The sequence below is a fragment of the Amblyraja radiata genome, chromosome 47 (genome assembly GCF_010909765.2).
Source record: "Amblyraja radiata isolate CabotCenter1 chromosome 47, sAmbRad1.1.pri, whole genome shotgun sequence".
Lineage (NCBI taxonomy): Eukaryota > Metazoa > Chordata > Chondrichthyes > Rajiformes > Rajidae > Amblyraja > Amblyraja radiata.
In genome coordinates, this window is record NC_046002.1 from 3,960,425 (window position 1) to 3,986,034 (window position 25,610).

At 52.0% G+C, this 25,610-nt stretch overlaps 1 protein-coding gene across 3 annotated transcripts in view; it reads left to right on the forward strand.

Moving 5' to 3' along the window:
• The window catches only part of LOC116968878 (mothers against decapentaplegic homolog 4-like), a 53,620-nt gene extending 39,689 nt beyond the window's left edge, over positions 1 to 13,931 (forward strand). For 2 of the 3 annotated variants that reach the window (XM_033015854.1, XM_033015856.1), the window contains exons 5-14: positions 1,729 to 1,874; positions 1,908 to 1,986; positions 3,789 to 3,947; positions 4,774 to 4,887; positions 5,714 to 5,794; positions 6,723 to 6,776; positions 7,717 to 7,900; positions 10,417 to 10,585; positions 11,302 to 11,440; positions 13,663 to 13,930. In XM_033015854.1, coding sequence (XP_032871745.1) covers positions 1,729 to 1,874; positions 1,908 to 1,986; positions 3,789 to 3,947; positions 4,774 to 4,887; positions 5,714 to 5,794; positions 6,723 to 6,776; positions 7,717 to 7,900; positions 10,417 to 10,585; positions 11,302 to 11,440; positions 13,663 to 13,874 — 1,337 coding nt within the window. In that variant the 3' untranslated portion in view covers positions 13,875 to 13,930. Of the gene's footprint in view, positions 1 to 1,728; positions 1,875 to 1,907; positions 1,987 to 3,788; positions 3,948 to 4,773; positions 4,888 to 5,713; positions 5,795 to 6,722; positions 6,777 to 7,716; positions 7,901 to 10,416; positions 10,586 to 11,301; positions 11,441 to 13,662 lie in introns of all 3 variants that reach the window. The other variant, XM_033015855.1, reaches the window with a different exon arrangement.
• The last annotated feature ends 11,679 nt before the right edge of the window (positions 13,932 to 25,610 follow it).

The window sequence follows — 25,610 nt, forward strand, 5'->3', positions numbered from 1 at the left end:
CTCGGCTTGTTTTCACTGGAGTTTAGAAGGATGAGGGGACGCTCTTAGAGAAACATATAAAATTATAAAAGGACTGGACAAGCTAGATGCAGGAAAGATGTTCCCAATGTTGGGCCAGTCCAGAACCAGGGGACACACACAGTCTTAGAAGAAAGGGGAGGCCATTTAAGACTGTAGTGAGAAAAAACTTTTTCAACCGGAGAGTTGTGAATTTGTGGAATTCCCTGCCACAGAGGGCAGTGGAGGCCAAATCACTGGATGGATTTAAGAGAGAGTTAGATAGAGCTCCAGGGGCTATTGGAATCAAGGGATATGGTGAGAAGGCAGGAACGGGATACTGATTGGGGACGATCAGCCATGGTCACAATGAATGGTGGTGCTGGCTCGAAGGGCCGAATTGCCTCCTCCTGCACCTATTTTCTATGTTTTCCCAGAGTAGGGGATTCCAGAACAAGAAGGGAAAAGAAGGACAAAGTGCTGGAGCTTCCCCCCCCCCCCCTCCATGGTTGCATGGGGGGGGGTGGGGGGGGGGGTAGACTCGACGGGCCGAATGGCCTAATTCTGCTCCTATCACTTATATGCAAACATATTACTCTGTAAACCCCACAAGAAACAATTTAATAGCCTAACGGGGCTGTCCCACTGCAGCGACCTAATCCGCGAGTTCTGGCGAGTTTGCCCTCGACATACTCGCAGCATGGTCGACACGAGGTCCTAGGAGGTCTCTGTAACTCTCCTTCAAGCTCGAGAGTAGTCCCCGCGTACTCGAGGACTCAGCTAGGTCGCGGCGTATTTTTCAACATGTTGAAAACTGCCCACGAGTAAAAAAAGGTCGCCGTGGAAAAAAATCGGTGCTTTTTTCACTCGTAGGCTTAGTCGAAGTAGTAGGTCGGCATGTTAGTCGTAGGTAATCGAGGGTAGTCGAAGGTAGTCGTAGATAGTCTTCATCATAGTCGAAGGGAGGTCGAAGGAGATCGTCTTCACTCTCCATTATTCAGTGTCCAATTTTACCAAAGTTAGTCGAAGCTAGTCTTCCACATAGTCGAAGGAGGTCGAAGCTAGTCTTCCACATAGTCGAAGGAGGTCGAAGCTAGTCTTCCACATAGTCGAAGGAGGTCTTCAACATGTCATTTATTCAAACTCTCCCAAACTCTTCTAAACTCGCCAATTAGGTTGCCCAAGTGGGACAGGCCCTTAATGGCTGTAGGGAAGAAGCTGCTCTTCAATCTGGACATTTCAGGCTCCTGTACCTTCTTTCATAGAAAATAGGTGCAGGGGGAGGCCATTCGGCCCTTCGAGCCAGCACCGCCATTCATTGTAATCATGGCTGATCATGTCCACAATAAATAACCCGTGCCTGCCTTCTCCCCATATCCCTTGACTCCACTAGCCCCTAGAGCTCTATCTATCTCTCTCTTAAATCCATCCATTGACTTGGCCTCCACTGCCCTCTGTGGCAGGGAATTCCACAAATTCACAACTCTCTGGGTGGAAAAGTTTTTTCTCACCTCAGTCTTAAATGACCTCCCCTTTATTCTAAGACTGTGTGTGGCCCCTGGTTCCGGACTTGCCCTAACATTGGGAACATTTTTCCTGCACCTAGCTTGTCGCAGTGCTTTTATCATTTTATACGTCCGATGGCAAGGGGTGAAACGAGGGGGTGGTGCGGGTCTGAGTGGCCTGATTCTGCTGCTGTGGCTTCTGAACGTGCTCCGTGTGTTGTGTTAGCTCCACCCAGCCGGCTGGTGAAGGACGAGTTCATCCACGAGTGCGTGCAGCTGGACTGTGCCCAGGTGATGCCCCACGCTGAGGAACAGGCCAATCACCCGCCCAGGACGCTGCTGCCCACCGAGCCGTACGCCCAGCCTCTGCCTCTGCCTCTGCCTCTGCCTCTGCCTCCGCCGCCGCCGCCGCCCGTCCTGCCCATCCCGGAGACGTCCAGGCCGACCGTGCACAGCTACCCCAACATTCCCTTGTCTCCACCCCGTGAGTAGCCTCTTCCACTCGTCCCGGGGGTCAAAATCCTGCCTTGAAAATACTTTGTTTAAGAAGGAACTGCAGATGCTGGAAAATCGAAGGTGTTTGCGTGTGTATATCGATGTGTGTGTGCGTGTGTATATCGATGTATGTATGGTACACAAAAATGCTGGAGAAACTCAGCGGGTGCAGCAGCATCTATGGAGCGAAGGAAATAGGCAACGTTTCGGGACGAAACGTTGCCTATTTCCTTCGCTCCTTAGATGCTGCTGCACCCGCTGAGTTTCTCCAGCACCTTTATAGAATACGTTTATTGTCAATGCACAACCACTGTACAACGAAATTCCATTGCATCTCCTCCGGTGTGTACATAGAAGACACAGGATAAAAGATTTAAAAAGAACAAAACACAACAGCCATTGACTCGCATATACACAAGATCAGTAAAGAAAATAATGAATAGGTCTTAAAAATATTTCAAAAGAATATTGCGTGTTATCTTGCACCCCGAATTATATTGTACTTCCCCCAGTGTTCTCTGCTAGAGTTCTTTTTATCGCACATGGGTAGAAACTATTTTTTAGTCTTCAAAGACCTGTATCGCCCCTCAGAGGGTAGCAGAAAGGGTGGTTGGCAGGGTGGGTGGGATGTGTCCTGCTTGATGTTTGTGGCCCGGCCTGTATATATCATCCAGGGAGAGCAGTTGAGCGTTTGTCTACCTTTGGAAAATAACTTTGTCAAGCTTGTTTAATAGCTGGCCTCTTGCCTTGATTTGTGCAGAGAACCTTCTTTATAAGCTGAGTCGGTCCTGCCTAAAGTTTTTATCCACGAGTAGTTGCTCTACTCAACAGCCAGAAATCTGTAGCCTCCCTTTGATCTGATATTTTGTAGTTTCACATGCTTGATCAATGGTGTTTCATCATTAGTGTTTGGTGTTTGGAGTCGTTCACCAACCAGGTCGGCTCCCGATGTTGTGAAATGATCCCATTCGGTTTTCTGCCTGCCAGAGATATTCTAAAATGGCTTTTGCTGTGCATGTTTCTGCCCCCCCTCCCTCCCACGCCCCCCATATGCCCTCCTTCTCTGCCCCTCCCTCTGTTCTTCCCCACTCTAGTTCCACTCCCTCCTTCCCCTCCCCCCAACTCTGGTCCCTCCTCCCCCTCCCTACCCCATTCTGTTTCCCCCCTCTCCCCCAACCACTCTGGTTCCCCCCCTTCTCCCCCCCCCCGGCAACTCTGCCATCCCCTCCCCCACTCTGGTTCCCTCCCCCACGCCCCCCTTCTGCCCTCCTTCTCTGCCTCTCCCCCTGGCTCCCCTCCCTCCTCCCACCCCCCCCCCCCCTCCCCCAACTCTGGTCCCCATTCTGTTTCTCCCCCACAACCACTCTGGTTCCCTCCTTCTTCACCCCACTGGTGTGTGCCCCACCCCCCCAAAAAAAATCTGGTCCCCCCCCCCTAACTCTGCTCCCCTCCCCCCCCAACTCTGGTCTCCCCCTCCCAAATTCTCATCCCCCCACTCTGATACCCCCTCTTGTTGTCCCCCCCCTCCTCCCCCTATGGTCATTCCCTCCTGTGGTATCCTTCCCCTCCCCCCCCCCCCGCCCCCATCTCACAAGTCACGTCGTCTCTCTCTCTCTCTCTCCCTTTCCCACTCGCTCCTGTCGGACGGCCAAACTGTGAACGAGTTGGAATCATTTCGGGAATTTTAATCGGAAGAGTTTTCCGCGGCGGTGGAGAAACCCCTCGGCTGACGGTGAATTGTTCAACCCTCTCTCTCTCTCTCTTTAACTCTCTCTCCTCTCTCTCTCTCAGCAGCCAGCAGCTCCCTCAACTCCATGAATAACAGCGAGGGGCTGTTACAGATCGCCCCGCCGCTGCAGCAGATGGCACCCCCCCCGACGCCCCCCCCCACTGCCCCCCCTCACCCATCGCAGCAGAACGGATACCCTCCACTGAAGCCGCCGTACCACAGTAAGTGGCTGCACTCGCACCTTTTTTCCCTTAACTAAAGGGCCTGTCCCACAAGCATGCGACTCCATGCGGCAAGCGCGACCTAAAGGGCCGGTCCCACCAGCATGCGCCTGCATGCGGCAAGCGCGACCTAACCAGAAGCGGGGGCCGCGCGGAGGTCGAGCGAGTGACATGAAGTGCGAGCGAAGTCCGCGGGAAGTCCGCGCGTCACGTACGGCTGCGGGCCGTTGCCGGGCGGAATTTTTGAACGGCCAGTTTTTCGGAGCCCCGCGCGATGTCGGGACCAACTCCATACGGCTCCGGCGATCGAAGTGGGACCGGCCCCGCGAGGCCGTACGGCTCAAGCGACCACGTTAGGTCGCGCTTGCCGCATGGAGTCCCATGCCCGTGGGACAGGCCCTATACTGACAAAAGAGCCCATCCCACTTTCACGACCTCTGCATAGTTTGCCCTTTCTGCATGGTCGTCACTAGTCAAGTCAAGTCACTTTTATTTCTATAGCACATTTACAAAAACAACTCTGGTTGGCCAAAGTGCTTTACATTGGTATAAGAGAGGGGGGGAACATAATGGGCACCAGAGTTGGGGGGTGGGGGGGGGGGGGGTGGGAGGATGGAGGGGAGCCAGTGATATAGACCAGAGGGAGGGGCAGAGAAGAAGGGCCTGTTTCCACGCCCTGCGTCTCTGTGACAGCATCCGATGTTATTGAGATCAGCGGCATTGACGTTTCACCTCGGGTTCATGAATGGTAGGCAGTCATTCCGAAAGTGTGCATTTTTGATTGCAATAGTATTTTTCTCTTCTCTTTCTCTTCCTCCTCCCGCAGATACAACAGCGACATGGATGGGCAGCAGCACCGCGGCCTACAGTCCGAGCATCGGGCCCCAGCAGAACGGCCACGGGCAACACCAACAGTCTCTCCACCACCCAAGCCATTACTGTAAGCCCATCTCTCCGGTTGCTCACTGTCTTAACACCCCTCCCTGCAGCCGATAGACAACAGGTGCAGGAGTAGGCCATTCGCCCCTTTCGAGCCAGCACCGCCATTCAATGTGATTGTGGCTGATCGTCCCCAATCAATAACCCGTGCCTGCCTTCTCCCCATAACCCGTGCCTGCCTTCTCCCCATATCCCTTGAGTCCACCAGCCCCTAGAGCTCTATCTAAGGCCACAGCCAGACATAAAAACAGTTTTTATCCACGAGTAGTTGATATATGTTTAGCTATCTAGCTCTCTCTTGAAAGCATCCAGAGAACCGGCCTCCACCGCCCTCTGACGCAGAGAATTCCACAGACTCACCACTCTCTGTGATAAAAAGTGTTTCCTCGTCTCCGTTCTAAATGGCCAGCCCCTTATTCTTAAACTGTGCCACCCCCCCCCCCCCAGAAATCGTCTCTGCTGTATCTCGAAACTAAACTAAACTAAACCCCATTCCTACCTTCTCCCCATATCCACTGACTCCGCTATCTTTAAGAGCCCTATTGAGCTCTCTCTTGAAAGCATCCAGAGAACCTGCCTCCACCGCCCTCTGAGGCAGAGAATTCCACAGACTCACAGCTCTCTGTGAGAAAAAGTGTTTCCTCGTCTCCGTTCTAAATGGCCGACCCCTTATTCTTAAACTGTGTGTGTGGCCCCTGGTTCTGGACTCTCCCAACATCGGGAACATGTTTCCTGCCTCTAGCGTGCCCAAGCCCTTAACAATCTTATATGTTTCAATGAGATCCCCTCTCATCCTTCTAAACTCCATGTGGTTTTGTCATCCGCAGGTCAGACGTCACAGTCGGCGGTGATGCCGTTTCTCCTGCGACACGCGGCCCCCTCTCCGCAGCCGCTCGCAGCGCACAACGGTGAGTGCACCTGTGCATGGAGTGTGTGAGGGCTGCAGCCCCTGCTGCAGCATCTAAAGGGGCCGCTCCTCACCCACCGCCCTCATCTTAGGACACGGCCTTGTGCGTAGGGGGAGAGCGGGTAGGATGTCACGGAAACATATAAGATTGTTAAGGGTTTGGACACGCTAGAGGCAGGAAACGTGTTCCCGATGTTGGGGGAGTCCAGGACCAGGGGCCACACACACAGTTTAAGAATGAGGGGTAAGCCATTTAGAACAGAGACGAGGAAACACTTTTTCTCACGCACAGAGTTGTGAGTCTGTGGAATTCTCTGCCTCAGAGGGCGGTGGAGGCAGGTTCTCTGGATGCTTTCAAGAGAGAGCTGGATAGGGCTCTTTAAGATAGCGGAGTCAGGGGATATGGGGAGAAGGCAGGAACGGGGTACTGATTGGGGATGATCAGCCGTGATCACATTGAATGGCGGTGCTGGCTCGAAGGGCCGAATGGCCTCTACTCCTGCACCTATTGTCTATAACGGGTGAAAGAATGATCGGCTTGGACTATTTGTTTAAGAAGGAACTGCAGATGATGGAAAATCGAAGGTAGACAAAAATGCTGGAGAAACTCAGCGGGTGAGGCAGCATCTATGGAGCGAAGGAATAGGTGACGTTTCGGGTCTGGAAACTCAGTGGATGAGGCAGCATCTATGGAGCAAAGGAATAGGTGACATTTCAGGTCGAGACCCTTCCGGGTCTCGACCCGAAACGTCACCTATTCCTTCGCTCCATAGATGCTGCCTCACCCGCTGAGTTTCTCCAGCAATTTTGTCTACCATTGGCATGGACAAAGTTGGCCGAAGGGCATGTTTCCACGCTGAATCTCTAAACTAAACTAACCAATGGTCAGAATAAATCAATAATCAGTGATGCACTTTGTTTCATTTTAGGCTCTTCCCATCACAATGGGGCACCCTATCAGCAGCCAATCTCCAACCATCCAGGTAGGAACGTTTTCGGATAATCTACTCCCCTTCCCATTCCCGCACTGACCTCCCTCTATCCCCTGCCTCCTCCGCTGACAGATCGAGGTGAAACCCAAACTAGAATAACTGCACTTCATGTTCTTCCCGGGTGGTCGTACGGCACAGAAACAGGCCCTTCGGCCCAACTCGCCCATGCCGAACAAGATGCCCCATCTTATCGAGGTGCACAAAATCATGAGAGGAATAGATCGGGCAGAGTCTCTTGCCCAGAGTAGGGGAATCGAGGACCAGAGGACACAGGTTCAAGGTGAAGGGGAAAATACTCAATAGGAATCAATCTCGTTGTACACTTGGACCAAGCTTTCTATAGATAGAGCTCTAGGGGCTGGTGGAATCAAGGGATATGGGGAGAAAGCAGGCACGGGTTACTGATTGGGGACGATCAGCCATGATCACAATGAATGGCGGTGCTGGCTCGAAGGGCCGAACGGCCTCCTCCTCCACCTATTTTCTTTGTTTCTATGTCTTTGGAGCATGGGAGGAAACCGAAGATCTCGGGGAGAATGTGCAAACTCTGTAGGGACAGCACCCGTGAGCGGGATCAAACCCTTTCCACCTCTTTGATATCACCTCCCTCATCCCTAAGGATAAGGGGGAAATAGTTTAGGACCGAGATGAGAAAACCATTTTTCACACAGAGAGTGGTGAATCTGTGGAATTCTCTGCCACAGAAGGTAGTTGAGGCCACAGTTCATTGGCTATTTTTAAGAGGGAGTTAGATGTGGCCCTTGTGGCTAAAGAGATCAGGGGGTATGGAGAGAAGGCCGGTACAGGATACTGAGTTGGATGATCAGCCATGATCATATTGAATGGCGGTGCAGGCTCGAAGGGCCGAGTGGCCTACTCCTGAATCTATTTTCTATGTTTCTATCATCCCTCCCGTTCGTTCCCCCGCCAGGCCCGGAGTTCTGGTGTTCCATCACCTACTTTGAGATGGACGTTCAGGTGGGCGAGATGTTCAAGGTCCCCGCCAGCTGCCCGGTCGTGACCGTGGACGGCTACGTGGACCCGTCGGGGGGAGACCGCTTCTGCCTTGGCCAGCTCTCCAACGTACACCGCACTGATGCCAGCGAGAAGGCCAGGTGAGAGCCCGCATCTGGTGCACGACCTGCCGCGTGTACCTACCTACCGACCGTGAAAAGCTCAAGTCTAGTCAAGTCAAGAGAGTTTATTGTCATGTGTCCCAGATAGTTTCCGTTACATATTTGTTTCACGAGACAGGGTTGTTAGCCCTGTGCTCAACCCCCAACCTGTCGCTCTTCGTCTCACCTCTACCCTTCCACCTGTCCAGCATGGGAGTAAACGGGTCTTTTTCACAATGGCAGGCAGTGACTAGTGGGGTATCGCAAGGCTCAGTGCTGGGACCCCAGCTATTTATAATATATATTAATGATTTGGACGAGGGAATTGAATGCAACATCTCCAAGTTTGCGGATGACACAAAGCTGGGGGGCAGTGTTAGCTGTGAGGAGGATGCTAGGAGGCTGCAAGGTGACTTGGATAGGCTGGGTGAGTGGGCAAATGCATGGCAGATGCAGTATAATGTGGATAAATGTGAGGTTATCCACTTTGGTGGCAAAAACAGGAAAGTAGACTATTATCTGAATGGTGGCCGATTAGGAAAAGGGGAGATGCAACGAGACCTGGGTGTCATGGTACACCAGTCATTGAAAGTAGGTACACAAAAATGCTGGAGAAACTCAGCGGGTGCAGCAGCATCTATGGAGCGAAGGAAATAGGTAACGTTTCGGGCCAAAACCCTTCTTCAGACTGTAGTAGGTACTTCTTCAGACTTGAAAGTAGGTATGCAGGTGCAGCAGGCAGTGAAGAAAGCGAATGGTATGTTAGCATTCATAGCAAAAGGATTCGAGTATAGGAGCAGGGAGGTTCTACTGCAGTTGTACAGGGTCTTGGTGAGACCACACCTGGTGTATTGCCTACAGTTTTGGTCTCCTAATCTGAGGAAAGACATTCTTGCCATAGAGGGAGTACAGAGAAGGTTCACCAGACTGATTCCTGGGATGTCAGGACTTTCATATGAAGAAAGACTGGATAGACTCGGCTTGTACTCGCTAGAATTTAGAAGATTGAGGGGGGATCTTATAGAAACGTACAAAATTCTTAAGGGGTTGGACAGGCTAGATGCAGGAAGATTGTTCCCGATGTTGGGGAAGTCCAGAACAAGGGATCACAGTTTAAGGATAAGGGGGAAATCTTTTAGGACCGAGATGAGAAAAACATATTTCACACAAAGAGTGGTGAATCTCTGGAATTCTCTGCCACAGAAGGTAGTTGAGGCTAGTTCATTGGCTATATTTAAGAGGGAGTTAGATGTGGCCCTTGTGGCTAAAGGGATCAGGGGGTGTGGAGAGAAGGCAGGTACAGGATACTGAGTTGGATGATCAGCCATGATCATATTGAATGGCGGTGCAGGCTCGAAGGGCCAAATGGCCTACTCCTGCACCTAATTTCTTTGTTTCTAACAGGAGACGAATCTCCTGCTGGCATAGCTCTAAGGGGTCATTTGATAAGGTCCCACATAGGAGATTAGTGGGTCAAATTAGGGCACATGGTATTGGGGGTAGAGTGCTGACATGGATAGAGAAGTGGTTGGCAGACAGGAAACAAAGAATAGGGATTAACAGGTCCCTTTTAGAATGGCAGGCAGTGACTAGTGGGGTACCGCAAGGCTCGGTGCTGGGACCGCAGCTATTTACAATATACATCAATGATTTGGATGAAGGGATTCAAAGTAACATTAGAAAATTTGCAGATGACACAAAGCTGGGTGGCAATGTGAACTGTGAAAAGGATGCTATGAGAATGCAGGGTGACTTGGACCGGTTGGGGGAGTGGGCAGATGCGTGGCAGATGAAGTTTAATGCGGCTAGATGTGAGGTTATCCACTTTGGTAGCAAAAACAGGAAGGCAGATTATTATCTAAATGGCGGCAAATTGGGAAAAGGGGAAATACAACGGGATCTGGGGGTCCTTGTACATCAGTCTATGAAAGTAAGCATGCAGGTACAGCAGACAGTGAAGAAAGAGAATGGCATGTTGCCCTTTATAACAAGAGGAATTGAATATAGGAGCAAAGAGGTCCTTCTGCAGTTTTACAGAGCCCTAGTGAGACCACACCTGGAGTATTGTGTGCAGTTTTGGTCCCCTAATTTGAGGAAGGGCATTCTTGCTATTGAGGGAGCCCAGCGTAGGTTTACAAGGTTAATTCCCGGGATGGCGGGACTATTATATGCTGAGAGAATGGAGCGGCTGGGCTTGTACACTCTGGAGTTTAGAAGGATAAGAGGGGATCTCATTGAAACATATAAGATTATTAAGGGTTTGGACACGCTAGAGGCAGGAAACATGTTCCCGATGTTGGGGGAGTCCAGAACCAGGGGCCACACAGATGCTCTGCACACAGATGCACACACGCACACAGACAGACACACACTCGCAGACGTGTACACACACACATACACACACACACACACACACACACACACACACACACACACACACACAGACACACAACTGTGGTGTGGATGAGAGTGTGTGTCTGCACATTCAGCGCTGCTCTCTGTGTTGCCGGCTGTAGGTTGCACATCGGGAAGGGCATCCAGCTGGAGTGTCGGGGCGAGGGCGACGTCTGGATGCGGTGTCTGAGCGACCACGCCGTCTTCGTGCAGAGCTACTACCTGGACCGAGAGGCAGGACGGGCACCCGGGGACGCGGTGCATAAAATCTACCCCGGGGCCTACATCAAGGTGAGCAGATGTCTGGAGTGTTGCATTCTTCATCTGTCCCCGATACAACAACAAAACCCTTACTTACTGTGTGTGTCCTTCCCTTCTCTCCCCTCTCCCTCTGACCCCCTTCCCCTCCTCCCCACACTCCCCCCTCTCCCCACTCTTCCTTCCTCATCCCTCTCTACCCCCCTCTTCCCTCTCTCCCCCTCCTTCCCCCTTTCCCCCTCTACCGCCCCTCTCCCCCTCTTCCCACTCTTCCCTCTCCCCCCTCTCCGCCTCCTTCCCCCTCTCCCTCTATCCCCCCTCTTCCCACTCCTTCCCCCTCTCCCCCCTCTCCGCCTCCTTCCCCCTCCTATCCATCCTCGTCCCTCTTCCCCCCCTCTCCCCTCGACCCCCCTCTTCTCCCCCTCCCCTATTCCTCCTCTCCACACCTTTCCCCTCCTTTTCCCTATCCCCCCCTCTTCCCCCTCTCCCCCACTCTTCTCCTCTCCCCCTCTCCCCTCTACCCTTCCTTCCCCCTCCCCACTTCCCCCCCTCCTCCCCTCCACTCTCTCCCCCCCTCTACCCCTACTTTCCCCTCGACCCCCCTCTTCCTCTCTCCCACCTCTTCCCTCTCTCCTCCCATCCTTCCTTCCCCTCCCCTTTCTACGCCATTCCCTCCTCTCCCTTCCCCCCTGCTCTCCCCCTGCCCGTTACTGTGCTGTTCCCTTTCCCCCCTCTCTCCTCTCCCCCAGGTGTTTGACCTGCGCCAGTGCCACCGGCAGATGCAGCAACAGGCGGCCACAGCGCAGGCGGCGGCGGCGGCCCAGGCAGCGGCCGTGGCGGGGAACATTCCGGGCCCCGGCTCGGTGGGAGGCATCGCGCCCGCCGTCAGTGAGTCTCGCCCGGCGCAGCGACCGTCCCTGTCCAGCCTGCCCCCGAACACTGGGGCAGCGCCAGAGACCCGGGTCCGATCCCGGCTACGGGCGCTTGTCTGCACGTTCTCCCCGTGACCCGCGTGGGTTTTCTCCGAGATCACAAGGAATAGGAGTAGAATTAGGCCATTCGGCCCATCAAGGGTTGTTAGCCCTGGCTGATCTCTCTCCTCCTCCTAACCCCATTCTCCTGCCTTCTCCCCATAACCTCTGATACCTGTACTAATCTTTGCCTTATAAAATATCCACTGATGCCTTCCACAGCCTTCAGTGGCAAGAATTCCACAGAATCGCCACCCTCTGACTAAACATAGGCAATAGGTGCAGGAGTAGGCCATTCGGCTCTTCAAGCCAGCACCGCCATTCAATATGATGATGGCTGATCATCCAAAATCAGTAACCCCCGTTCCTGCATTCTCCCCATATCCCTTGATTCCGTTAGCCCCAAGAGCTAAATCTAACTCTCTCTTGAAAACATCCAGTGACTTGGCCTCCACTGCCCTCTGTGGCAGGGAATTCCACAAATTCACAACTCTTCGGGTGAAAAAGTTTTTTCTCACCTCAGTCTTAAATGGCCTCCCCTTTATTCTAAGACTGTGTGTGGCCCCTGGTTCTGGACTCGCCCAACATTGGGAACATTTTTCCTGCATCGAGCTTGTCCAGTCCCTTTATAATTTTGTATGTTTCTATAAGATCCCGACATCCCATCCTTCTAATGTGCAGGTTTGTAGGTTAATCAACTTGGTAGAAGCGTAAACTGTGTGTGGGGATAGTGTTAGCGTGCGGGGATCGCTGGTGGGCGCGGACCCGGTGGGCCGAAGGGCCTGTTTCCGCGCTGTATCTCTAAACTAAACTAAATGTAGACAAAAATGCTGGAGAAACTCAGCGGGTGAGGCGGCATAGATGCTGCCTCACCCGCTGAGTTTCTCCAGCATTTTTGTCCCATAGATGCTGCCTCACCCGCTGAGTTTCACCAGCATTTCTGTCCCATAGATGCTGCCTCACCCGCTGAGTTTCTAAATTAAATCCCGTCTCTCCCCTTGCAGTACCCCGTAGCCCCACAAGAGGGGTGGCAGCACCGAGCACATTTCTCCTAGTGTCCTCCCCGCCATTCAGTCCCAATGGTACAACATCAAACACCCACCATCTGACTAACCCCACAAGTACACTCCGTTAATGCCACCGCAGTTAAGGTCACCGACGTACAGCACAGGAACAGGCCCTTCAGCCCACAATGTCAATAGACAATAGACAACAGGTGCAGGAGTAGTAGGCCATTCGGCCCTTCGAGCCAGCACCGCCATTCAATGTGATCGTGGCTGATCATCCCCAATCAGTATCCCGTTCCTGCCTTCTCCCCATATCCCCTGACTCCACTATCTTTAAGAGCCCTATCTAGCTCTCTCTTGAAAGCATCCAGAGAACCGGCCTCCACCGCCCTCTGAGGCAGAGAATTCCACAGACTCACAACTCTCTGTGAGAAAAAGTATTTCCTCGTCTCCGTTCTACATGGCTTACTCCTTATTCTTAAATTGTGTGTGTGGCCCCTGGTTCTGGACTCCCCCAACATCGGGAACATGTTTCCTGCCTCTAGCGTGTCCAAACCCTTAACAATCTTATACGTTTCAATGAGATCCCCCTCATCCTTCTAAACTCCAGAGTGTACAAGCCCAGCCGCTCCATTCTCTCAGCATATGACAGTCCCGCCATCCCGGGAATTAACCTTGTTGCACTCTGCCAATGGGGAAAAAAAAAGCTGGAGTAACTCAGCGGGTCAGAGAGAAATGTGTGGAGTCTGGAGAAAAATGTTTCCGATGTTTGGGGGAGTCCAGAACCAGGGGGTCACAGTTTAAGATTACGGGTTAGGCCATTTAGGACTGAGGTGGATGAGGCTTCAGGTCGGGGATTTCTTCAGCCTCGACCCGAAACGTCGGCCATTCCTTTTCTCTACCTGACCCGCTGAGTTACTCCACCTTTTTCGTGTCTCATCTTCGGTTTAATCGGGCGTCTGCGATTCCCTCCGACGCACGCCCGTGACGCCGTTCCGCTGACTGGTTCACACGAGCTTTTCACTGTACCTCGATGCAGGCGATAATAAGCGAAACTCGAAACAGACGCACGCCCGCAGCCGGGTCTCTGGTGCCTGAAGTTCCTCTTGTCCCCCCCCCCCCCCCCACGCAGGTCTCTCGGCAGCGGCCGGCATTGGCGTCGACGACCTGAGGCGTCTGTGCATCCTGCGGCTGAGCTTTGTGAAGGGCTGGGGCCCCGATTACCCCAGGCAGAGCATCAAACACACGCCCTGCTGGATCGAGGTACATCTCCACCGCGCACTGCAGCTGCTCGACGAGGTGCTCCACACCATGCCCATCGCTGACCCCGGCTCTGTCCACTGATGCCAACCCACCCACCACTCCCTTCCCCCACAACTCCCCCTCCTCCAACCTCCTCCAACCCCCACCACCCCCTCCCCCTCCCCACAACCCCCCTTTCCCTCCATGTCTCCCCCTCCCTCCATCCACTACCTCCACCTAACCCCCTTCCCCTCCCCCCCACCACCCCCTCCCCAACAACCCCCTCCCCCCAACAACCCCCTCCCCACAACCCCAACCCCCTCTCCCTCCCTCTGTCTCTCTCTCCCTCCATCCACTACCTCCACCTAACCCCCTTCCCTTCTCCCCCACCCCCCTCCCCCAACAACCCCCTCCCTCCCTCCCCCCACTGCCTCCACCCTTCCCCCAACCTCCCCTCCCCCCAACCCCCCCTCTCCCTCCCTCCCTCTGTCTCACCCCCACCCCTCCTCTCCCCCTCCCCCCCTCCCTCTTCCCAAACTCCACTGCCTTTCCCCAACCCCCCTCCCTCTCCCCAACCCCCCTCTGCCTCCCTCCCCACCCTGCCTCCATCTTCCCCACCCTCTTCCCCCAACCCCCCCCCCCCCCTCTCCTTCCCAGTCCCCCCACCCTCCCTGTCTCCCCCTCTCTCCCCGCCCCTCTCCACAGGACTTTGTAAACTGATGGACTGAAGCCACGGAGAATCTTCGGTCCGATGCAATATAACTTTATTTTTATATGTTTTATCTTATTTCTAATTTACTGTGTCACGCAAAGAAACCAACACTACAACCATGAACTGAGAGGGGGTGGGGGGAATCTCTCTTCCCCATTTACCCCCCCCCCCCCGCCCGCCCCGTGAGATGTATTTATTTGGGCTTTCTGACTTGAACTCGATGGACTAATCTTTTTGGAGTCCGCGTACACTGGATCGGGAACTTTCCTCTCGTTTTTACATTCTGGGTCCGCTGTGTGGAAGCCGCTGGTCACGGCGAGGATTACCGGATTACCGGACCGCCGCCGATTCCCCGGCATCCAGAGCTTTGCCAGGCTGACGGAAGGGGTGGGGGGTGGGGAAGAGGTACTGGCTCAGGAGTCGGCTAGGGGAACGGATCCGAGAGTTCATGAGCCCCGGGGAAAAAGACCACGTGCTAATCGATCATACGGCCGCGATCGGCCGCCTCACCTGCGTTAGAGGTCAAATTTTCGGGGGGGACATCCGGAGGGAGGGGGGGGGGCTTCAAGCGAGCTCTCGTGATTTTGTCCGGATTAAAGGAAGTTGCCGGGAAAATCGGTGGTGGATCCTGTATATAATTCCCACTGGGTTATTAAGGGCTCTGTGATTTATATATATATATATATATGAATATATACGTGTATATATATATGTGTGTGTGTGTGTGTGTATATATGAATATATATATATATATACACACATATATATGTGTGTATATATATATGAATGAATATATATATATATATATATATGAATATATATATGTGAATATATATATATATGAATATATATATGAATATATATATATATATATATATATATATATGGATATATATATATATGTACAAATATTTTCCCTCAGTTCTGTTAAAGGGGATTGTTTTTAAGTCCCCCCCCCGCGTTCTCTTCATTAGATGTCACTTTGATTGTGCGACTCTACCTGAACTGGAGGTGAAACCTCACACATCCGATGAATTAATAACCTAGTCCTTATCCTGGGCTTGTGTTTTTTTTAAATATATACTGTACACTGTGGACGGCTCGACTGTAATCATGTATTGTCTTTCCGCTGTTTGTATGTGGTTGCTTAAGAGTCAAGTCTATTCGTCACAAACACACACACACACACACACACACGAGGCGTGCAGTGAAATGAAAAGTGGCAATTCTTGTGGACTTTGTGCAACAAACAAACAAACTACAAACGGAATGGAACAGAATCACATATTCTTTTACATATTACATATTGTGGGAGGAAGGAAAAAGGGGAAAAAAAACCCAGCAATTAAAAAAAACCCAGTAGAATGGTACAGTAAAGTGAGTCGCAAAAACCCTCGGTGAGTGTACACGGGACTGGGAGATAGACAATAGACAATAGGTGCAGGAGTAGGCCATTCGGCCCTTCGAGCCAGCACCGCCATTCAATCTGATCATCCCCAATCAGGACCCCGTTCCTGCCTTTTCTCCCCATATCCCCTGACTCCGCTATTTTTAAGAGCCCTATCTAGCTCTCTCTTGAAACCATCCAGAGATCCAGCCTCCACCGCCCTCCGAGGCAGAGAATTCCACACAGACTCACCACATCTCTGTTAGAAAAAGTGTTTCCTCGTCTCCGTTGTAAATGGCTTACCCCTTATTCCTAGCACGGTGGGGCAGCGGCAGAGATCACCAGGGGACCTGGGACAGGGGGAGAGAGTCGCTGCCTCACAGCGCCACAGACCCGTGTTCCATCCCGACTAAGGGTGCTTGTCAGTACGGAGTCTACGTTGCGTGATCCGTGATCCACACTCCAAAAAAGCGCAGGTTTGTAGATTAATTGGCTTGGTGCATGTGTAAATTGTCCCCTAGTGTGTGTGTGTGGGGGATAGTGTTAGCGTGCGGGGATCAGCCCGGCCAGCTGTCCGACCATCAGTTCACGAGTTGGACGGGGCGCCGGACTTTGCGGGCAACCCCCGGGCCAAAACTCCTCAGCTGGCCCGCCGGCTGGGCTTTGTGTGTTGGGACACACACACCCGGGCCAACTCATCATTCACCCAGCCACGGCCGAGTGGCTCAACGGATTGCCGTCGGGAATTTGTCCCGTGTTCTGAACTTTTGTCCCTTGTTTGGGAGTTTGAGAGAGTTGCTGACCCTCGTTGCAATGTGTTTTAAAGTTAAAGTTAAACACAGTGTGTTAAAGCTGAACTCACCCCAGGGTCTGAGTGCCTAAGATTGTTGAGGGCTTGGACACGCTAGAGGCAGGAAACATGTTCCCGTCTGAAGAAGGGTTTCGGCCCGAAACGTCGCCTATTTCCTTCGCTCCATAGATGCTGCTGCACCCGCTGAGTTTCCCCAGCAATTTTGTGTACCTTCAACATGTTCCCGATGTTGGGGGAGTCCAGAACCAGGGGCCACACACACACACAGTTTAAGAATAAGGGGCAAGCCATTTAGAACGGAGATGAGGAAACACTTTCTCACAGAGAGAGTTGTGAGTCTGTGGAATTCTCTGCCTCAGAGGACGGTGGAGGCTGGTTCTCTGGATGCTTTCAGGAGAGAGCTAGATAGGGCTCTTAAAGATAGCGGAGTCAGGGGATATGGGGAGAAGGCAGGAACGGGGTACTGATTGGGGGTGATCACAGTGAATGGCGGTGCTGGCTGGAAGGGCCGAATGGCCTCTACTCCTGCACCTATTGTCTGAGTGCCTCATTCAGGCTGGGTGACAACTCTTGATCCTCCTGCACATGCCTGCCTTCTGCTGCTACCAGCCAGTACTGCAGGCGTGCGATTCAAATCGGCATCCCTGGAAAAAATGGAATAGGTGACATTCCGGTTCAAAACCATTCTTCAGACCCGAAACGTCGCCAATTCCTTCTCTCAATAGACAATAGGTGCAGGAGTAGGCCATTCGGCCCTTCGAGCCAGCACCGCCATTCAATGTGATATTGGCTGATCATCCACAATCAGTACCCCGTTCCTGCCTTCTCCCCATATCCCCTGACTCCGCTATCTTTAAGAGCCCTATCTAGCTCTCTCTTGAAAGTATCCAGAGAACCGGCCTCCACCGCCATCTGAGGCAGAGAATTCCACAGACAGAGATCCAGAGATGCTGCCTGACCCGCTGAGTTACTCCAGTATTTTGGCTTTGGTAAACTGTTACAGGTGTCCCTGGTGTAGGATAGTGTTAATGTGTGCAGGGATCGCTGGTCGGCACGGACCCGGTGGGCCGAAGGGCCTGTTTCTGCTCTGTAAAGTTGGACTTCACTGACTTGGCCTCCACAGCCTTCTGCAGCAAAGAATTCCACAGATTCACCACCCGCTGACTAAATAAATTCCTCCTCAACTCATTCTTAAAGGAACGCCCTTTCACTCTTGAGGTAAGTGACCTAGACTTTCCCACTAGTGGAACATCCTCTACACATCCACCCTTTCCTGGGCTTACTCCAGTGGGCTGTTTGTAAGGAAATTAATTTCACCGAGTTAGCACTTTGCCCATGTGACAATGGATATATAATTGATACCAGATAGACAAAGGTGCTGGAGAACTCAGCGGGTGCAGCAGCATCTATGGAGCGAAGGAAATAGGCAACGTTTCGTCCCGAAACCCCTTCTTCAGACCGACAGGATATGCTGAGGGGTTTTCCCACTGCTCACAGACTGGCAGCATCTGCTGAGTGGGAATGGGATTTTGGGCTAGGACCTTTCATCTGGGCCGAAAGAAAAGAGGAGAGTCGCTCCCTCGCAGCGGCAGAGACCCAGGTTCAATCCTGACTACGGGTACTGCCTGCACGGAAGTTCTTCCTGTGATGGTGTGGGTTTTCTCCGGGTGCTCCGGTTTCCTCCCACACTTCAAAGACCTGCAGGTTTAGAAACAGAAAATAGGTGCAGGAGTAGGCCATTCGGCCCTTCGAGCCTGCACCGCCATTCGATATGATCATGGCTGATCATCCAACTCAGTATCTCCCATCCCTGCCTTCTCTCCATACCCCCTGATCCCTTTAGCCACAAGGGCCACATCTATAATAATAATACATTTTATTTATGGGCGCCTTTCAAGAGTCTCAAGGACACTGTACAAAAATTTAGCAGGTAGAGGAAAAACATGTAAGGGGAATGAAATAAATAGTAGAGACATGACTAGTACACAAAGTAAAGACAGAATTCAATACAAAACACAATATGAGGCAATTAATGCACAGATGAAAAGGGAGGGGGACGTGGGGCTAAGGATAGGCAGAGGTGAAGAGATGGGTCTTGAGGCGGGACTGGAAGATGGTGAGGGACACGGAATTGCGGATCAGTTGGGGGAGGGAGTTCCAGAGCCTGGGAGCTGCCCTGGAGAAGGCTCTGTCCCCAAAGCTGCGGCGGTTGGACTTGTGGATGGAGAGGAGACCGGCTGATGTGGATCTGAGGGACCGTGAGGGTTGGTAGGGGGAGAGGAGGTCAGTGAGATATGGGGGGGCCAGATGGTGGAGGGCTTTGTAGGTGAGGATCAGGATTTTGTAGTTGATCCGGTGGGAGATGGGAAGCCAGTGAAGTTGTTTGAGGACTGGAGTGATGTGATGCCAGGATTTGGTGTGGGTGATGAGTCGGGCGGCTGCGTTCTGGACCAGTTGGAGTCGGTTGATGTAGGTGGAGCTGATGCCAAGGAGAAGTGAGTTGCAGTAGTCCAGTCGGGAGGAGATGAAGGCATGGATGAGTCTTTCAGCAGCGGGAGGTGTGAGAGAGGGTCTGAGTTTGGCGATGTTGCGGAGATGAAAGAAGGAGGTTTTAATGACATGGCGGATGTGAGGCTCAAGGGAGAGGGTGGAATCAAAGATCACGCCAAGGTTGCGGGCCTGGGGAGATGGGGAGACAGTGGTGCCGTCGATGGTGAGAGTGGGGTTATTGATTTTGCTGAGTGTGGCTTTGGAGCCTATGAGGAGGAATTCTGTCTTATCGCTGTTGAGTTTGAGGAAATTATGTTGCATCCATGTTTTTATAGCTGACAAACAGGAGTTGATATGGGAGAGGGGGGGGATTGTGGGGGGATTTGGTGCCGAGGTAGATCTGGGTGTCATCAGCGTAACAGTGGAAGTCCAGGTTGAAGTGGCGGAGTATCTGACCAAGGGGGAGGATGTAGATGATGAAGAGGAGGGGGCCGAGTACGGAGCCTTGGGGAACGCCTTGAGTGACTGTGGCTGTAGCAGAGGTGTGGTTGTGGAGAGAGATGAAGTGGGATCTGTTGGAAAGGTAGGAACGGAGCCAGCTGAGTGCAGAGCCTTCAATGCCGAGGTCTTTGAGTCTGGTGAGCAGGATGTTATGGTTCACTGTATCGAAGGCTGCGCTCAGGTCGAGGAGGATGAGGATGTTGAGGGAACCAGTGTCAGCAGAGGTGAGGAGGTCGTTGAGGACTTTGAGGAGAGCAGTTTCTGTGCTATGGAGGGGGCGAAAGCCAGATTGGAGGGGTTCAAGTAGGTTATACGCAAGGAGGTGGGAATGAAGTTGCGACGCAACGATACACTCCAGGGTTTTTGAAAGAAAGGGGAGGTTTGAGATTGGGCGGTAGTTAATGAGAGAGGAGGGATCAAGACCAGGTTTCTTTAAGATTGGTGTAACGGCAGCAGTTTTGAAAGCGGAGGGGACAATTCCTTGGGACAATGAGGAGTTGAAGAGATTAATGTGGTAGGGGCAGAGAACGGGGAGGCAGGACTTCAGCTGGGGAGTGGGGAGAGGGTCGAGGGAGCAGGTAGTGGGTTTGGAAGAGCTGATGAGTTTGGAGATTTCAATAGGGGTGACCAGGTCAAACTGGGAGAGGAAGCAGTGTGGAGGAGGTCAGTGGAGATGTTGAAAGGAGGGGCCTTGGTAGGTGGTGGAGTAGATGCTGGGGAGTCGGGTACAGGGGATAAAGATTGATAGATGGTGCTGATTTTATCAGCGAAAAAGTGGAGGAATGAGTTGCAGAGATCCGGAGTAGAGGTAGGGAGAGTGTTGGCTCGAGGCTTGAGGAGGTTGCCCACTGTGGAGAAGAGGGTTCTGTGGTTTAGGCAGGGGTCGGTGAATATGGAGGAGAGGTAGGCAGATTTTGCAGCAATGAGGGCATCTTTGTAGTCAGTGAGGTGGAGTTTGTAAGCTTCATGGTGGACTGTGAGAGATGATTTATTTGTGAGTCGTTCGAGTCGGCGACCAGTCTGTTTCAGTTTACGAAGTGCAGGTGTGTACCAGGGTGAAGATGTGTTGAAAGTTACGGTGCTTGTTTTGAGGGGGGCCAGAGTGTTGAGGGAGGTAGACAAGGTGGAGTTGAGATGGTTTGTGAGATCATCGGGTGAGATGGGGGCTGAGTCCAGGGGGAGAGTGGTGGAGAGCAGGTCAGAGAGATGGTGGGGATCGATGGATTTTAGATTACGGAAGGTGATTTCTCGGAGGAAGCGGGGGCGAGGTGTCGGAGAAGGGATGGTGAACCGTATAAGCTTATGATCAGAGAGGGGGAAGAGGCATGGATGGAGGTCGAGTACCGGTTGATTTGTGGAGCAGACCAGGTCAAGGATGTGACCTTTGTCATGGGTGGGAAAGGTGACATGCTGAGTGAGAGAGAAGTTGTCCAGTAAAAAGGCGAATTCATAGAAACATAGAAATTAGGTGCAGGAGTAGGCCATTCGGCCCTTCGAGCCTGCACCGCCATTCAATATGATCATGGCTGATCATCCAACTCAGTATCCCGTACCTGCCTTCTCTCCATACCCTCTGATACCCTTAGCCACAAGGGCCACATCTAACTCCCTCTTAAATATAGCCAATGAACTGGCCTCGACTACCCTCTGTGGCAGAGAGTTCCAGAGATTCACCACTCTCTGTGTGAAAAAATTTCTTCTCATCTCGGTTTTAAAGGATTTCCCCCTTATCCTTAAGCTGTGACCCCTTGTCCTGGACTTCCCCAACATCGGGAGCAATCTTCCTGCATCTAGCCTGTCCAACCCCTTAAGAATTTTGTAAGTTTCTATAAGATCCCCTCTCAATCTCCTAAATTCTAGAGAGTATAAACCAAGTCTATCCAGTCTTTCTTCATAAGACAGTCCTGACATCCCAGGAATCAGTCTGGTGAACCTTCTCTGCACTCCCTCTATGGCAATAATGTCCTTGCTCAGATTTGGAGACCAAAACTGTACGCAATACTCCAGGTGTGGTCTCACCAAGACCCTGTACAACTGCAGTAGAACCTCCCTGCTCCTATACTCAAATCCTTTTGCTATGAAAGCTAACATACCATTCGCTTTCTTCACTGCCTGCTGCACCTGCATGCCTACTTTCAATGACTGGTGTACCATGACACCCAGGTCTCGCTGCATCTCCCCTTTTCCTAATCGGCCACCATTTAGATAATATTCTGCTCGAATTCAGATGCGAGCTTGCAGGTGGGGGAGTCCATGTGAATATTTAAGTCACCAAGTAGCAGCAGACGTGGGGAGAGGGATGAGGCAAGTGTGAGGAGTTCAGTGAAGTCAGATAGGAAGGAGGGGTTTGGTTTAGGTGGCCGGTAAATGAGGATGACTGTCGCGGAGGAAAGGGCTTTGAAGGCGAGGAATTCAAATGATGCTACTGGGGGGAAGGTGAGTTCAGTGATACGAAAATTCTGGTTGAAAATAACAGCTAGGCCACCTGCATGGCGGGAGGGGTGAGGTTTGGAAATGTAATTAAATCCAGGAGGGGATGTTTGATTGAGGGAGAAGAAGACATTGGGTTCTTGCCAGGTCTCAGTGAGCAGAAGGAAGTCCAGAGTGTTGTCAAGGATTAGTTCATGGAGGGCAAGGGCTTTGTTGTTGAACAGCCTGGTGCTGAGGAGGGCAAAGAGACAAGTTTTGCCTTCCATCACAGTGACGAGGACTCACTGTGATGGATGTTTATTTATGTGAATTGAATTGTGTTGGTGTGTGTCTTGGTTATTTCCTTGTATGGCTGCAGAAACCAAATTTCGTTTGAACCTCATGTGAGGTTCAAATGACAAATAAAAGGTATTGTATTGTATTGTAAGTTGGCATTATGAGAGGGTGGGGGGATAATAATAATAATAATGGATGGGATTTATATAGCGCCTTTCTAATACTCAAGGCGCTTTACATCGCATTATTCATTCACTCCTCAGTCACACTCGGTGGTGGTAAGCTACTTCTGTAGCCACAGCTGCCCTGGGGCAGACTGACGGAAGCGTGGCTGCCAATCTGCGCCTACGGCCCCTCCGACCACCACCAATCATTCACACACAGGCAAAGGTGGGTGAAGTGTCTTGCCCAAGGACACAACAACAGTATGCACTCCAAGTGGGATTCGAACCGGCTATGGGACGACAGATGGCACAATGGGCTAAGTGTTCGGCTGGCGACCGGAAGGTAGCCGGTTCGAATCCCGCTTGGAGTGCATACTGCCGTTGTGTCCTTGGGCAAGACACTTCACCCACCTTTGCCTGTGTGTGAATGTGTGTGAGTGATTGGTGGTGGTCGGAGGGGCCGTAGGCGCGGATTGGCAGCCACGCTTCCGTCAGTCTGCCCCAGGGCAGCTGTGGCTACAGAAGTAGCTTACCACCACCGAGTGTGACTGAGGAGTGAATGAATAATGCGATGTAAAGCGCCTTGAGTATTAGAAAGGCGCTATATAAATCCCATCCATTATTATTACCTTCCGGTTGCCAGCCGAACACTTAGCCCATTGTGCCATCTGTCGTCGAGGGATGGGGGGCAGGCTGGAGAGATCTGAGGTTGTCCCGGTTGACAGTGCGTGCGGTCGGCTGGGATGGGGGGGTGACGCGGGTGAGGGGGGGTATAGCGTGGTAGCGAGCAGATGGATGGAATGGAATGTCCGTGGTCGAAGCAAACACGCCTGCGCCGAGAGCCTCTGTGGATGAAACGGGGTCGACGTGGAAGTCCAAGCTGTTTAACGACCTGGATGCAGGACGGGATGTGGTTGTTTGAAGAAACCAGTCATCTGCAGAGTTGAGTAGTTGAGCATGATGGTGAGGGGTGCAGAGAGGTGTCCAGCGGTGCAGGTGTAGAGAGGATCCCTAGTAGGTTGAATGGGCTTCGGTCAGCTGTTAAAGTGACCCTAGTGTGTGTGTGTGTGTGTGTGTAGGATAGTGTTGGTGTCCGGGGATCGCTGGTCGGCACGGACTCGGTGGGCCGAAGGGCCTGTTTCCCTGCTGTAAGTTTGGACTTTCCCCAAAACACTTCAACACTTGCCTTTTGCTCTTAATCGCTGGCCTTTGTCACAACCATTTGCCTTTCCTACCCCTTGCCCGCCCGTGTTCACCTACTCCGGCATGTTGGCCTTTATAACAAGAGGAGTCGAGTATAGGAGCAAAGAGGTCCTTCTGCAGTTGTACAGGGCCCTAGTGAGACCACTCCTGGAGTATTGTGTGCAGTTTTGGCCTGTTGGCCTTATAACAAGAGGAGTCGAGTATAGGAGCAAAGAGGTCCTTCTGCAGTTGTACAGGGCCCTAGTGAGACCACTCCTGGAGTATTGTGTGCAGTTTTGGTCCCCTAATTTGCTGAAGGACATTCTTGCTATTGAGGGAGCCCAGCGTAGGTTCATCAGGTTAATTCCCGGGATGGAGGGACTGTCATATGCTGAGAGAATGGAGCGGCTGGGCTTGTGCACTCTGTCGTTTAGTAGGATGAGAGGGAATCTTGTTGAAACATAGAAGATTGTTAAGGGTTTGGACACGCTAGAGGCAGGAAACATGTTCCCGATGTTGCGGGAGTCCAGAACCAGGGGCCACACACACAGAGTTTAAGAATAAGGGGTCGGCCATTTATAACGGAGGCGAGGAAACACTTTTTCTCACAGGGAGTTGTGAGTCTGTGGAATTCTTTGCCTCAGAGGGCGGTGGAGGCAGGTTCTCTGGATGCTTTCAAGAGAGAGCTAGATAGGGCTCTTAAAGATAGCAGAGTCAAGGGGATAGAAGGCAGGAACGGGGTACTGATTGGGGATGATCAGCCATGATCACAATGAATGGCGGTGCTGGCTCGAAGGGCCGAATGGCCTCTACTCCTGCGACCTATTGTCTCCCCTCTCCAAGTTTTCTTTCCCCACCGCTACAATCGGTCAGAAGATGGGTCCCGACCCCGAAACATCACCTATCCATGTTCTCCAAGGATGCTGCCTGACCCGCTGAGTTACTCCAGCCTTTTGGGTCTGACTCGTTCAGTGATTCCAGCACTTTGTGTCAGGGTTGGGGGTTTTGTTTTTGTGTGGCTTTGTCACACTCCCACCCTCTCAATCAACCAACCTTTGTTGTCATCTTGCAAAGCAGCAGTTGTACAGTGCAAAATGAGAAGACGTTTCCCCAGGGAATATCGGAGCATCGCACATGAAACTTAAAACATGTCACACATAATAACAGTGAAAAACAATCCAGTCCCTGATGAAACAGTAAATAGTTAAAAGCAGGTAAAACAGCAACAGTCATTAAAATGTCCAGGGCAGCTGATTTGAGTGGCCAGCGCCAGAGTTATTAAAATGTTGGTGCAAAGCTGCAGAATCAGGTGGGGTGACTGTTTAGCAGCCTCACAGCCTGTGGCAGGAAGCTGTTTAGCAGTCTGGTAGTCCGGGCTTTGATGCTACGGTATCTCTTGCCTGATGGCAGGAGATCAGATTCAGATTCAGATTCAGATTCAATTTTAATTGTCATTGTCAGTGTACAGTACAGAGACAACGAAATGCATTTAGCATCTCCCTGGAAGAGCGACATAGCAAATGATTTGAATAAATAATAATAAGTGATAATAAGTGTCCGGGGGGGGGGGGTGATTGGCAGTCACCGAGGTACGTTGTTGAGTAGAGTGACAGCCGCCGGGAAGAAGCTGTTCCTGGACCTGCTGGTCCGGCAACGGAGAGACCTGTAGCGCCTCCCGGATGGTAGGAGGGTAAACAGTCCATGGTTGGGGTGAGAGCAGTCCTTGGCGATGCTGAGCGCCCTCCGCAGACAACGCTTGCTTTGGACAGACTCAATGGAGGGGAGCGAGGAACCGGTGATGCGTTGGGCAATTTTCACCACCCTCTGCAATGCCTTCCGGTCGGAGACAGAGCAGTTGCCATACCATACTGTGATGCAGTTGGTA